Raw genomic sequence first — 15,669 nt, forward strand, 5'->3', positions numbered from 1 at the left:
ATCCATTTCCTTCCATAACAACACTTCTTTTTTTTTTTTTTTTTTGCGGTACGCGGGCCTCTCACTGTTGTGGCCTCTCCCGTTGCGAAGCACAGGCTCCGGACGCGCAGGCTCAGCGGCCATGGCTCACGGGCCCAGCCGCTCCGCGGCATGTGGGATCTTCCCGGATCGGGGCACGAGCCCATGTCCCCTGCATCGGCAGGCGGACTCTCAACCACTGCGCCGCCAGGGAAGCCCCATAACAACATTTTTATAGGGTTGTCATGTCTTAGTCCGTCTGGGCTGCTATAATAAAATACCTGGGTGGCCTATATACAGCAGAAATCTTTTTCCTTACAGTTCTAGAGCTTGGCAAGTCCAGGATCAAGGCACTAGCAAATTCAGTGTCTGGTGAGGCCCACTTCCTGGTTTATAGACCAGAAGACGTGTCTCCTCACGTGTCCTCACTTGGTGGGAGGGGCGAGGGTCTCTGAGGTCCCTTCTGTAAGGGCACTAATCCCATTTCTGAGTCCTAATCCCTCATGGCCTAATCACCTCCCAAAGTCCCCACCTCCAAATGCTCTCCCATTGGGAGTTAGAATTCAATATGCGTTTTTCAGGGACACAAATGTTATCTAGAGCACCCCGTGTCTTCCTAATCAGAATCTATTTCTAGCTTTTTCAGGCCTGGGGTCATACCATACACATTTTCACTTCTCCTACCCAGAGGTGCATATTGTAGATAAACATTAAAAAAATGATAGCCATACCCATCTATGAGACAGCCAGACTAAATAAAATGTCACTTAATCTGGAGGATAAATACCAGGTGCACTATGAGAAATTTAATGGAATCTCCATGTTAACTTCAACTCTGTGCCTTGAATAACGTAGGATCGGAGACATATTTGGAAGACTTAGAAACTTTCTGCTTAATACCTGTCCATTTATATATAGTATTTAACTTTTATGTTTTTATTCTTTAAAATACCTCATTTTTATACCTTTTATACTATTTTAAACACAGCAGATAGGGCACTATTTTTTAATTTAAAGTAAAGGAATCTGAATTTACAGTGATAACAGTAAGGTACATTAGAGTTTTTTTTAAAGATAAATAGGTAAATCTGTAGACTAATAAATTAAAGACCTTTGAATAATGTCATTTTTCAACATACGCTTTTTGATTGGAGCTGTTTCCTTTGTTTTGTTGTTTTACAAAAGAAATGTCAACCCACATGAGATGTCACAGACCCTGAGGATCTACATATTAACACTTAAGATGAGTTGATAGCATTTGCAGTAAAAACTGCTGACTGTGCGTGAGAACAGAAAATTTTAAAACTTTTCCTCACAACTGCCGTGAAGAAGTCTCTAGAAAGCCCTCACTGGTGACCCACAAGCTTTGCTTTAAAGCTCTAAAGAGTCACTCATTCACTGGAAAAGCCTTGCCACCTGAGATGTATCATCTGAAGACCACATTGTTATACAAAGAAAATGAATTTCCCTTTGACTGGCAGATGTTTGAATGAATGTGTAGCTTTAACATTTCCTATCTATACTCTTAAAAGTGGCCGAATCTAAAAGTTCACCATTAAAAATATCTACCAAAAAATTACAGAAAAGAAGCCTCAGGTGTGTGCATACATTTCACTTAGGGCATTTAAATTTAAAAATATAAATTTGTTAAAGAGAGTGAAGACTGTTATGCACTGTGATTTTTTTTTTTTATTGAATAGGATTTACGGAGTGGCCTATAAATCCAGTTAACACCAAAGAATATATAAGGTCAAAAGACGTTTTCTAGCTAGTTTGGCCACTCATGGGAGAGAGATTTAGATCTTTTAAGTTTCCCCAGGTTAGGACATGGGTTCGAGCCCTGGTCCGGGAGGATCCCACATGCTGTGGAGCGGCTGGGCCTGTGCACCACAACTACTGAGCCTGCGCTCTAGAGCCCGCGAGCCACAGCTGCTGAAGCCCGCGTGCCTAGAGCCTGTGCTCCACAACAAGAGAAGCCACTGCAATGAGAAGCCTGTGCACCACAACAAAGAGTAGCCCCCGCTCGCCACAACTAGAGAAAGCCTGCGCACAGCAGCGAAGACCCAATGCAGTCAAAAATAAATAAAATAAAATATATAAATTTATTTTAAAAAAAGTTTCCCAAGGTTAGATGGCTAATGGCTAATTGTGGCAATGTTTATTGAAAATACCAATGTCTCTTGTTAACTTACATGTAACATGGGTAAAACTATGTTTATTTCACAGTGTTGCATCAAAAAATATATATAAAATTTTTTAACATAGTACTTTGTACTTAGTGGATGCTCAAGAATTAGCTGGTATACAAATGAAATTTCTCACTGACTCATTTACTTACCATTTAGTTTGTAAAAGCAAGTGACATTTTCTCCTAAGAAATCAAAACAAAATCAGACAAGACTCAGTATTGATTTTTTTTGATGCCAAAAGTGAAACACTTAAAAATGTTTGTTTCTCTCCCTTAAAATTGAAGAGATTTTTGTCTCCTTCTTGAGCATAAAATTCCTTATCAATCCCTAGCTGTTTGATCTTAAGTCTTGGCTCTACTGAGGTTAATGCCACTGTGGCAGAAACCAGAAGCTTTAAAAAAAAGATGTTTTCACTTCTATTTGAGGTATTACTGAAATATATATATTATTTTTCAGATTCTTTTCCATTCTAGGTTATTGCAAGATACTGAGTATAATTCCCTATGCAATACAGTAAATCCTTGTTGCTTATCTATTTTATATACAGTGGTGTGTAAATGTTAATCCCAAACTCCTAATTTATCCCTCCCCCACCCTCTTTCCCACTTTGGTAACCGTAAATTTGTTTTCTATGTCTGTGAGTCTGTGTCTGTTTTGTAAATAAGTTCATTTGTGTCATATTTTAGATTCCACATATAAGTGATATCATTCGATATTTGCCTTTTTCTAACTTCATTTTGTATGATAACCTCTAGGGCCATCCATGTTGCTGCAAATGGCATTATTTCGTTTCTTTTTATGGCTGAGTAATGTTCCATTCTATATATGTACCACATCTTCTTTAACCATTCATCTGTTGATGGGCATTTAGGTTGCTTCCATGTCTTGGCTATTATAAACGGTGCTGCTATGAACATCGGGATGGCTATCTTTTTGAATTAGAGTTTTCATCTGTTCTAGATATATGCCCAGGAGTAGGATTGCTGGATCATATGGTAACTCTCTTTTTACTTTTGTATGTGGCATTTTAAAGCAGGAAAGAAAATGACAAATTATTCATTAAATGTCATTCCTACAACACCTAACTGTGTTTAAAAATAAAGGTGATTCTTTTCTCACTTCTCACACCAGAACACGTTCCAGATGGTTCAAAAATTTTAATGAATAAAACAAAACGTTAGTAAAACTCTGAATTCATGAATGAATTTTAAAAATAATAGTGGAGTAGGAAAGGGTTTACTTATAAATATAATGCATAATAAGAAATTATGAAAAAAAGTAAAATAATCTGGGTGGAAAAAATCCTATATTAGATTTATTTTGATCCACTCTAAGTCTCTTTTAATTGGTGCGATTAGGCCATTGACATTCAAAGTGATTATTGATATAGTTTTGATTAATCTCTACCTTATTCATTACTGTTTTCTATTTGTCATCCTTGTTCCATGTCTATCTTCCACTTTTTTTTGTCTTTTGTGCATTAAACTGAGGTTTTTATATGATTTTGTTTTTCTCCACGTCTTAGCATATCAGTTACGCTTTTTTTTTTTTTTTTTTACTTTTTTGTAGTGGTTGCCCTAGAGTTTGCAATATGCATTTACAGCTAATCCAAGTCTATTTTTAAATAGCACTATAGCACTTCACAGGTAGTGTGAGTACCTTAAAATAACAAAATGATCCTAAATAGTAATTCCTTCCTCCTATCTCATCTGTCATTGCTTTCATCCATTACACTTTTTTATAAGCATACATGAGTGTGTGTACATATATATATATATAATATATATACACAAATACTACATAAGCATACATGACTGTGTGTATATATGTAATATATAGAGAGAAATAATATAATTATACATAAGCATATATAATCTATTACATTGTTGATTTTATACATTGAATAAACTGATATATTAAGAACAAGAAAAATTAAAAAGTTAGTTTTTCTTTTTGAAATAAGAACATTAATTTTTTTTCTAACATCTTTATTGGAGTATAATTGCTTTACAATGGTGTGTTAGTTTCTGCTGTATAACAAAGTGAATCAGCTATACGTATACATATATCCCCAATCCCCTCCCTCTTACATCTCTGCCCACCTTCCCTATCCCACCCATCTAGGTTGTCACAAGGCACCAAGCTGATCTCCCTGTGCTATGCGGCTGGCTGCTTCACACTAGCTATCTATTTTACATTTGGTAGTGTATATATGTCCATGCCACTCTCTCACTTCGTCCCAGCTTAACCTTTTACCTCCCCATGTCCTCAACTTCATTCTCTACGTCGGCGTCTTTATTCCTGTCCTGCCCCTAGGTTCTTCAGAAACCTTTTTATATTAGATTCCATATATATGTGTTAGCATACGGTATTTGTTTTTCTCCTTCTGACTTACTTCACTCTGTATGACAGACTCTGGGTCCATCCACCTCACTACAAGTAACTCAATTTCATTTCCTTTTATGCCTGAGTAATATTCCATTGTATGTATGTGCCACATCTTCTTTATCCATTCACCTGTCGATGGACGCTTAGGTTACTTCCATGTCCTGGCTAGGGTAAATAGTGCTGCAATGAACATAGCGGTACATGACTCTCATTGAATTACGGTTTTCTCAGGGTATATGCCCAGTAGTGGGATTGCTGGGTCATATGGTAGTTCTATTTTTAGGATTTAAAGAACCTCCAAACTGTTCTCCATAGTGGCTGTATTAATTTACATTCCCACCAACAGTGCAAGAGGGTTCCCTTTTCTCCACACCCTCTCCCTTATTTATTGTTTGTAGATTTTTTCATGATGGCCATTCTGACTGGTGTGAGGCGATACCTCACTGTAGTTTTGATTTGCACTTCTCTAATGATTAGTGATGTTGAGCATCCTTTCATGTGTTCGTTGGCAATCTGTATATCTTCTTTGGAGAAATGTCTGTTTAGGTCTTCTGCCTATTTTTGGATCGGGTTGTTTGTGTTTTTGATATTGAGCTGCATGAGCTGCTTATATATTTTGGAGATTAGTCCTTTGTCAGTTGCTTCGATTGCAAATATTTGCTCCCATTCTGAGGGTTGTCTTTTCATCTTGTTTATGGTTCCCTTTGCTGTGCAAAAGCTTTTAAGTTTCATTAGGTCCCATTTGTTTATTTTTGCTTTTATTTCCATTTCTCTAGGAGGTGGGTCAAAAAGGATCTTGCTGTGATTTATGCCGTAGTGTGTTCGGCCTATGTTTTCCTCTAAGAGTTTTAAAGTGTCTGGCCTTACATTTAGGTCTTTAATCCATTTTGAGTTTATTTTTGTGTATGGTGTTAGGGAGTGTTCTAATTTCATTCTTTTATATGTAACCGTCCAGTTTTCCCAGCATCACTAATTGAAGAGGCTGTCTTTTCTCCACTGTACATTCTTGCCTCCTTTTTCAAAGATAAGGTGACCGTATGTGCATGGGTTTATCTCTGAGCTTTCTGTCGTGTTCCATTGATCTATATTTCTTTTTTTGTGCCAGTAGCATACTGTTTTGATTACTGTAGCTTTGTAATATAGTCTGAAGTCAGGGAGGCTGATTTCTCCAGCTCCATTTTTCTTTCTCAAGATTTCTTTGGCTGTTCAGGTTATTTGTGTTTCCATACAAATTGTGAAATTTTTTGTTCTCTTTCTATGAAAAATGCCATTGGTAGTGTGACAGGGATTGCATTGAACCTGTAGATTGCTTTGGGTAATATAGGCATTTTCACTGTGTTGATTCTTCCAATCCAAGAATACAGTATATTTTTCCATCTGTTTGTGTCACCTTTGATTTATTTCATCAGTGTCTTATAGTTTTCTGCATACAGGTCTTCTGTCTCCTTAGGTAGGTTTATTCCTAGGTATTTTGTTCATTTTGTTGCAGTGGTAAATGGGAGTGTTTCCTTAGTTTCTCTTTCAGATTTTTCATCATTAGTGTATAGGAATGCAAGAGATTTCTGTGCATTAATTTTGTGTCCTGCTACTTTACCAAATTCATTGATTAGCTCTAGTAGTTTTCTGGTAGCATCTTTAGGATTCTCTATGTGTTGTATCACGTGATCTGCAAACAGTGACAGTTTTACTTCTTCTTTTCCAATTTGGATTCCTTTTATTTCTTTCTCTTCTCTGATTGCTGTGGCTAAAAATTCCAAAACTATGTTGAATAATAATGGTGAGAGTGGGCAACCTTGTCTTGTTCCTGATCTTAGTGAAAATGGTTTCAGTTTTTCACCATTGAGAACGATGTTGGCTGTGGGTTTGTCATATATGACCTTTATTATGTTGAGGTAAGTTCCATCTGTCCCTACTTTTGGGAGAGTTTTTATCATAAATGGGTGTTGAATCGTGTCGAAAGCTTTTTCTACATCTATTGAGATGATCATATGGTTTTTCTCCTTCAATTTGTTAATATGGTTTATCACATTGATTGATTTGCATATATTGAAGAATCCTTGCATCCCTGGGGTGAACCCCACTTGATTATGATCCTGTTAATGTGCTGTTGGATTCTGTTTGCTAGTACTTTGTTGAGGATTTTTGCATCTATGTTCATCTGTGATATTGGCCTGTAGTTTTCTTTCTTTGTGACATCTTTGCCTGGTTTGGTATCAGGGTGATGGTGGCCTTGTAGAATGAGTTTGGGAGTGTTCTTCCTTCTGCTATGTTTTGGAACAGTTTGAGGAGGATAGGTGTTAGCTCTTCTCTAAATGTTTCATAGAATTCACCTGTGAAGCCATCTGATCCTGGGCTTTTGTTTCTTTGAACATTTTTAATCACAGTTTCAATTTCAGTGCTTGTGATTGGTCTGTTTATATTTTCTATTACTTCCTGGTCATTCTCAGAAGGTTATGCTTTTCTAAGAATTTGTCTATTTCTTCCAGTTGTCCAGATTATTGGCGTATAGTTGCTTATAGTAATCTCTCATGATCCTTTGTATTTCTGCAGTATCGGTTGTTACTTTTCCTTTTTCAATTCTAATTCTGTTGATTTGACTCTTCTGCCTTTTTTTCTTGATGAGTCTGGCTAATGGTGTATCAATTTTTTCTTCTCAAAGAACCAGCATTTAGTTTTATTAATCTTTGCTGTTGTTGCCTTCACTTCTTTTTCATTTACTTCTGCTCTGAGCTTTATGATTTGTTTCCTTTGGCTAACTTTGGGGCGGTTTTTTGTTCTTCTATCTCTAATTGCTTTAGGTGTAAGTTTAGGTTGTTTATGAGATTTCAGTTTTCTTAAATTTACCAAAGCTTGACTTGTGACCCAAGATATGATCTATCCTGGAGAATGTTCCACGAGCACTTGAGAAGAAAGTGTATTCTGTTGTTTTTGGATGGAATGCCCTATAAATATCAGTTAAGTCCATCTTGTTTAATGTGTCATTTAAAGCTTGTGTTTCCTTATTTATTTTCATTTTGGATGATCTATCCATTGGTGAAAGTGGGGTGTTAAAGTCCCCTACTATTATTGTGTTCCTGTCGATTTCCCCTTTTATGGCTGCTAGCATTTGCCTTGTGTATTGAGGTGCTCCTATATTGGGTGCATAAATATTTACAATTGTTATGTCTTCTTCTTGGATTGATCCCTTGATCATTATGTAGTGTCCTTCTTTGTCTCTTGTAATAGTCTTTATTTTAAAGTCTATTTTGTCTGATACGAGAATTGCTACTCCAGGTTTCTTTAGATTTCCATTTGCATGGAATATCTTTTTCATTCCCTCACTTTCAGTCTGTATGTGTTCCTAGGTCTGAAGGGGGTCTCTTGTAGACACCATATATACGGGTCATGTTTTTGTATCCGTTCAGCCAGTCTCTGTCTTTTGGTGGGAGCATTTAATCCATTTACATTTAAGGTAATTATCAATATGTATGTTCCTATTACCATTTTCTTAATTGTTTTGGGTTTGTTTTTGTATGTCTTCTCCTTCTCTTGTGTTTCCTGCCTAGAGAAGTTCCTTTAGCATTTGTTGTAAAGCTGGTTTGGTGGTGCCGAATTCTCTTAACTTTTGCTTGTCTGTAAAGGTTTTAATTTCTCTGTCAAAACTGAATGAGATCCTTGCTGGGTGGAGTAATCTTGGTTGTAGGTTTTTCCCTTCCATCATTTTAAACATGTCCTGCCACTCCCTTCTGGCTTGCAGAGTTTCTCCTGAAAGATCAGCTGTTAACCCTATGGGGATTCCCTTGTATGTTATTTGTTGTTTTTCCCTTGCTGCTTTTAATATTTTTTCTTTGTATTTAATTTTTGATAGTTTGATTAATATGTGTCTTGGCGTGTTTCTCCTTGGATTTATCCTTTATGGCACTCTGTGCTTCCTGGAGTTGACTGAGTATTTCGTTTCCCATATTAGGGAAGTTTTCAACTATAATCTCTTCAAATATTTTCTCAGTCCCTTTCTTTTTCTTTTCTTCTTCTGGGACCCTTATAATTTGAATGTTGGTGCAGTTAATGTTGTCCCAGAGATCTCTGCGACTGTCCTCAATTCTTTTCATTCTTTTTTTCTTTATTGTGCTCTGTAGTAGTTATTTCCAGTATTTTATCTTCCAGGTCACTTATCCATTCTTCTGCCTCAATTATTATGCTATTGATTCCTTCTAGAGAATTTTAAATTTCATTTATTGCGTTTTTCATCATTGTTTGTTTGCTCTTTAGTTCTTCTAGGTCCTTGTTAAACATTTCCTGTATTTTCTCCATTCTGTTTACGAGATTTTGGATCATCTTTACTATCATTACTCTGAATTCTTTTTCAGGTAGACTGCCTATTTCCTCTTCATTTGTTAGGTCTGGTGGGTTTTTACCTTCCTCCTTCATCTGCTGTGTGTTTCTCTGTCTTCTCATTTTGCTTAACTTACTGTTTGGGGGGTTTCCCTTTTGCAGGCTGCAGGTCATAGTCCCATTGTTTTTGATGTCCGCCCCCAGTGTGTATGGTTGGTTCAGTGGGTTGTGTAGGCTTCCTGGTGGAGGGGACTGGTGCCTTTGTTCTGGTGGGTGAGACAGGATTTTGTCTTTCTGGTGGGCAGGACCACGTCTGGTGGTGTGTTTTGGAGTGTCTGTGAGCTTAGTATGATCTTAGGCAGACTGTCTGCTAATGGGTGGGGTTGTGTTCCTATATTGCTAGTTGTTTGGCATGTGGTGTCCAGCACTGGAGCTTCCTGGTCATTGATTGGAGCTGGGTGTTAGCATTGAGATGGAGATCTCTGGGAGAGCTCTCACTGATTGATATTACATGGAGTCAGGAGGTCTCTGGTTGTCCAGTGTTGTGAACTTGGTTCTCCCACCTCAGAGGCTCAGGCCTGACACACGGCCGAAGTATCAATACCCTGTCAGCCACACAGCTCAGAAGAAAAGGGAGAAAAAAAAAGCAAGGAGGAATAAAAATAAAATTAAATTAAAAAGTTATTAAAATAAAGTATTAAAATAAAGTTTAAAAAAGTAATTTAAAAAATGAAGAGAGCAACCACACCAATAAACAAATCCAGCAGTGATAACCAGCATTAAAAAGTAAACTAAGATAAACATAAAACCAGAAACAAATTAGATGCAGAAAGCAAACCCCCAGTCTACTCCCAGTTGCTCCCAAAGTCCACCCCCTCAATTTTGGGATGATTCGTTGTCTATTCGGGTATTCCACACTGCTGGGTACATCAAGTTGATTGTGGAGATTTAATCTGCTGCCCTTGAGGCTGCTGGGAGAGATTTATCTTTCTCTTCTTTGTTCGCACAGCTCCCGGGGTTCAGCTTTGGATTTGGCCCCACCTCTGTGTGTAGGTCACCTAAGGGCGTCTGTTCTTCACTCAGACAGGACAAGGTTAAAGGAGCCGCTGATTCGGGGGCTCTGGCTCACTCAGGCCAGAGGGAGGGAGGGGCACGGAGGGCGGGGCGGGCCTGCGGCAGCAGAGGCCAGCATGATGTTGCACCAGCCTGAGGTGTGCCCTGTGTTCTCCCAGGGAAGTTGTCCCTGGATCCTGGGACCCTGGCAGTGGCGAGCTGCACAGGCTCCCGGGAGCGGAGGTGTGGATAGTGACCTGTGCTCGCACACAGGCTTCTTGGTGGCGGCAGCAGCAGCCTTAGCGTCTCATGTCCGTCTCTGGGGTCCGCGGTTTTAGCCGCGGCTCACGCCCGTCTCTGGAGCTCGTTCAGGTGGTGCTCTGGATCCCCTCTCCTCGTGCACCCTGAAACAGTGGTCTCTTGCCTCTTCGGCAGGTTCAGCCTTTTTACCGGACTCCCTCCCGGCTAGCCGTGGTGCACTAGTCCCTTCAGGCTGTGTTCACGCTGCCAACCCCAGTCCTCTCCCTGCGCTCTGACTGAAGCCCGAGCCTCAGCTCCCAGCCCCGCCCACCCCGGTGAGTGAGCAGAGAAGCCTCTCGGGCTGGTGAGTGCCGGTCGGCACCGATCCTCTGTGCAGGAATCTCTCCGCTTTGCCCCCCACACCCCCGTTGCTGCGCTCTCCCCCGCGGCTCCGAAGCTTCCCCCTCCGCCACCCGCAGTCTCCGCCCGCAAAGGGGCTTCCTAGTGTGTGGAAACCTTTTCTCCTTCATGTCTCCCTCTCACTGGTGCAGGTCCCGTCCCCATCCTTTTGTCTCTGTTTATTCTTGCCCTACCCAGGTACGTGGGGAGTTTCTTGACTTTTGGGAGGTCTGAGGTCTTCTGCCAGCGTTCAGTAGGTGTCCTGTAGGAGTTGTTACACGTGTAGATGTATTTCTGATGTATTTGTGGGGAGGAAGGTGATCTCCATGTCTTACTCTTCCGCCATCTTGAAGGTCCTCTCTCAGGGTGTTAGTTTGTATTTTATCTTCCCTTATGCTTTCTTCAGTGCTCTTCCTTTATTTAGATCCAGGTTTCTGACCTATATCATTTAGTTTTTTTTAAAGAACTTTTTTTTAAACATTTCTCACAAGGCAGGTCTAATAGGAACAAATTCTGTCAATTTTTGTTTGTCTGAGATGACCTTACTTCTCCTTCAGTTCTGCAGGTTAGTTTCACAGGGTATGGAGTTCTACACGGGGAGGTTTTTTCTCTCAATTCTTTAACTCTTTCACTCCACTCTCTTCTTGCTTACATGGCTTCTGAAGGGAAGTTGGATATAATTTTTATCTTTGTTCCTCTGTAGGTAAGGAGTTTTTCCTCTGTTTTCTTTTGAGATTTTTTCTTTATCTTTGATTTTCTATCGTTTGAAAATGATATGTCTCTGTGCAGTGTTATGGTAATTTGTCCTGCATTGTGTTCTCTGAGCTTCTTGGATCTGTGGTTTGGGGTCTTGGATTTGTGGTTTCCTCATTTGGGGAAATTTTTCTGTCAATGTTTTTTCAAATAGTCTGTTCCTTCCTCTCTTCTCCTTCTGTTGTTCCCATGATGTATATGTTACATCTTTTGTAGTTATCCCTTGCCCTTGGATATTCCGCTCTACTTTCTTAAGTTTTTGTTCTATTCGCTTTTTGGATTTTGAAGATTCTATGGATAAATCCTCTGGCTCTGAGAATCTTTGCTCATCTGTATCCACTTCTACTCATAAACCCATCAGAAGTATTCTTCATTTCTTTTAAGGTGTTTTTTTTTTTATCTATTTTTGGTTCTTTTTTAGGATTTCCATCTCTCTGCTGACCTTGCCCATCTGTTCTTGCATGTTCTCTACTCTTTTGTTAGGACCCTTAGTATATTAACCACAGTTATTTAAAATTCCCAGTCTGATAATTCTAACATCCCTGCTGTGTCTGTTTCTGATGCTTTCTCCATCTCTCCCGTCTCTTCAAGTTGTGATTTTGCCCTTTGGCATGCCTTGTGATTTTTTTCTTGATAGCTGGACATGATGAACCAGATGAAAGAAATTGCTGGAAATAAGCCTTTCATGATGTGGTGTAGAGGTGTGGTGGGAGGGCAGTGCCCACAGTTTCGTGATTAGACCTCAGTCTTCTGGTGACCCTGGGCTTCTGAACTGTGAATTTTTCAGCAGTTTCTCAGGATTTTTCTCTGCACTTGGGCAGAATGGTTAGAGTCGGCTAGAGTCAGGAATTTCCCTTCTCTTGGGTCAGTTCGGCTCTACAGGATACTCCAGAGCAGGTGGGGCTCTGGTTAACTAGTTTCCCCTGAGGGCAGGCCTTATTGAGAACACCAGGGTGCTCTGACGTATTTCACAATGGTTCCTTCTCTCCTCCTCCTGCCAGGAGCTCAAGAGAATTTTTCTTCAGTACTCACTCTGGGAACTTGGTTGAGCTCCCGGAGATAAATCTCAGTAAAATTGGAGCCTTTCTATGACTGGGTCTTCCAGAAGGTTTTTACTTCTCCGACTTGTCTGCTCAGAGCTCCCAGCAATTTGTCAATTATAGTTCAGGTTTTCCTACCCTGGCACTGGTACCTGGTGTTTGTACTCATGAGCCCCTACTCTGGTAAGCCTTAGCTCCTGTGCTCCGCCGTCTGTCTCTGTTGCCCCGTGTCCTCTCCTCTCTTCTGGATCCAAGAAGAGCTGTTGGTTTTTTCAGTCTGTTCAGCTTTGTACTGGTTGTCAAAACAGAGTGGAAACTTCCAACTCCTTACCTACAGAACCAGAAAACAGAAGCCTTAAATTAGATTTAAATAAAAGAAACCTGCAGAATATTTACAATGTACGTAATTAAGAAAGGTTTAGCAAACATAATATGTAAATTGTTCTTAAAAGAAACTGTTTTTTAAAATCTCCGAACAATCATTTTACAATGTAAGAAATACAAATGATAAGTGTATGTAAAATTAATTTTATTATTAGTCAAGAGAAGGCAAGTGTGTGACTAATATATATTTTTACCAGTAAATTTCAAAATAGTATCTAATGCTTCTGGGGATGTGTGAAAACTATCTACTCACTCTAAAGGTAGTCTGGCAATTTTATTTGTAAAATAAAATTTACACCCCGCCACCACTTCCAAGTATACCTAACTAGGAATATTAAGCAAATATGTTTATTTTAACATTGTTTATAATATGTAAAATCGGAAATAATTTTAAAATATATCTTCAGCATCATAGTGTAAATTGGGATGCAATGAAATAATATCAACTAGCGGAACTCAGTGAAGTGATGGCTTTTATATAGTTATGTTGGAGAAAATCAAATTATAAGGCAGTATGTATATTAGAATCTGTATACAGATGTTAGCAAACATACACGTAAACTCTTAGCAGTGGTTTTCTCTGAGAGATAAGATTATACTTTTTACTTCTGTGTTGCTTGCTTTTTATCATGAGTGTCTCTCTAAATGAAATAAAATAATATAATAAAATCTTGCTGCTAGAGCTGTTTTTGGAGCATAGTAACAGGCAACTAAAGAAACACACGCATTCATGTCTTATTATCTGTTCTAGAAGATGAAATGGTTTTTACGCAGACAGTAATCCCTTTTTCTCTTCTCCTGATAGGGAAAGGTGAACATGGGAAACCTTACCCCCTCACTGAAGAGGACCACGATGAGTCAGCTTACAGGGAAAATGGTTTCAATATTTTTGTCAGCAACAACATTGCTCTAGAGAGGTCCCTGCCAGATATCCGCCACGCAAAGTGAGTGTCAGCTCACCTCTGTGCAGAGCGGTTTTTCTTTTGTCTCTTCATATGTTTGATGTATATCATGGTGAGATACACAGTGAAAACCTTTGCCCTATTAATTTTATAGAAGCTGTTTATACTCTATAATCATATATATATTTTGGTTTTTGTTTTTTTATTGAAGTATAGTTGATTTACAATGTTGTGTTAGTTTCAGATGTACAGCAAAGTGATTCTGTTATATGTATGTGTATATACGTATATAATGTGTGTGTGTGTGTGTGTGTGTGTGTATTCTTTTTCAGATTCTTTTCCCTAAAGAAACTTAATGGTTACCAAAGGGGAAAGGGGGGGGGGGGGGCGGATAAATTAGGAGTTTGGTATATATACACTACTATATATAAAATAACTAACCAACGTAATCTTAAATACTTTTTATTTAAATTGAAATAACCTTTAAAATTCCAAAAGAGTCACTGTCGACTCTCAAAAACTTAATATCCATTTTCATTATTAAGTTGGCGGTATGATCTCCATTTAAACCGAAGTGCTTTCAGATGACATATATAACTTTGCGTTTGATCATGTACATTATGAAGCTCATGTTTTTCGCTGGTAATTAGTGCTGTCAGAACTGTCTACACGTGCATGCCTTTGACCGACTGCATTCTCACCTCGGCCTTATCAGTGCCATTGTTGTTACATTTTCTTAGAAAGTGCCTAACATGAGTGCATCCATAATCTAAAGGTAATGTTTGGTTGCTCAGTTTCCCATCACTTAGGAATTGTTTGTGCCTTGTCAGTTGACAGTGGGCTCAGTTTTTACTGAATTGTAGCTAAATATTGTAGTCTGAATGGAAACAAGAAGAATATTACCTACAGTTGGCTGAAAGCCTTCTTCTCTCCACCCCTGTCTAATCCTAACATTGCTTAATGTACTTTTTTTTCTTGTCTGTTATGGTTTTCTTAATAGCATATGCTATGCCAAAAGTATGCCAAGAACATAGAATGTGGGAAGAATTTGAAGTTGTGGCGTTGTCATGCATATTTGTTAAATCTATCCAGCTAATAGAGTATATTGACTTTTGCAGTTCATCTTCCTTTAGAATCATTGGTGTGAGAGAAAGAAAATCGGAGAAAATAAAGGGCATAAATGAAACCAGGACTAGAAATCTAAATTAAACCAGTAATGTACATTACGTAAATCTCCTTGTGCAAAAATAATTAACCCATTAGGGAAAAACAGTACGTTGTGGTTTGGAGGACTATTTTTTAGTTGCCGTATTGTATCTTTATAAATTCGTTTGTTTGGGGTTTTTTTAACATCTTTATTGGAGTATAATTGCTTTACAATGGTGTGTTAGTTTCTGCTTTACAACAAAATGAATCAGTTATATATATACATATGTTCCCATATCTCTTCCATCTTGCGTCTCCCTCCCTCCCACCCTCCCTATCCCACCCCTCTAGGTGGTCACAAGGCACCGAGCTGATCTCCCTGTGCTATGCGGCTGCTTCCCACTAGTTATCTACCTTAGGTTTGGTAGTGTATATATGTTCATGCCTCTCTCTCGCTTTGTCACAGCTTACCCTTCCCCCTCCCCATATCCTCAAGTCCATTCTCTAGTAGGTCTGTGTCTTTATTCCTGTTTTACCCCTAGGTTCTTCATGACATTTTTTTTTCTTAAATTCCATATATATGTGTTAGCATACGGTTTTTGTCTCTCTCTTTCTGACTTACTTCACTCTGTATGACAGACTCTGGGTCTATCCACCTCATTACAAATAGCTCAATTTCGTTTCTTTTTATGGCTGAGTAATATTCCATTGTATATATGTGCCACATCTTCTTTATCCATTCATCCGATGATGGACACTTAGGTTGTTTCCATCTCCGGGCTATTGTAAATAGAGCTGCATTGAACATTTTGGTACATGACTCTTTTTAAATTATGGTTTTCTCAG

The 15,669-nt window shown here is 38.8% G+C and overlaps 1 protein-coding gene across 1 annotated transcript in view; it reads left to right on the forward strand.

Moving 5' to 3' along the window:
* Positions 1-15,669, forward strand: part of GALNTL6 (polypeptide N-acetylgalactosaminyltransferase like 6) — a 1,140,136-nt gene that overhangs the window by 465,728 nt on the left and 658,739 nt on the right. Inside the window, exon 3 of the mRNA XM_029204074.1 lies at positions 13,581-13,719. Within this exon, the coding sequence (XP_029059907.1) occupies positions 13,581-13,719 (139 nt within the window). The remainder of the gene's footprint in view (positions 1-13,580; positions 13,720-15,669) is intronic.

Source organism: Monodon monoceros, unplaced genomic scaffold (genome assembly GCF_005190385.1).
Source record: "Monodon monoceros isolate NGI ecotype Baffin Bay Population unplaced genomic scaffold, NGI_Narwhal_1 Super_Scaffold_5, whole genome shotgun sequence".
Lineage (NCBI taxonomy): Eukaryota > Metazoa > Chordata > Mammalia > Artiodactyla > Monodontidae > Monodon > Monodon monoceros.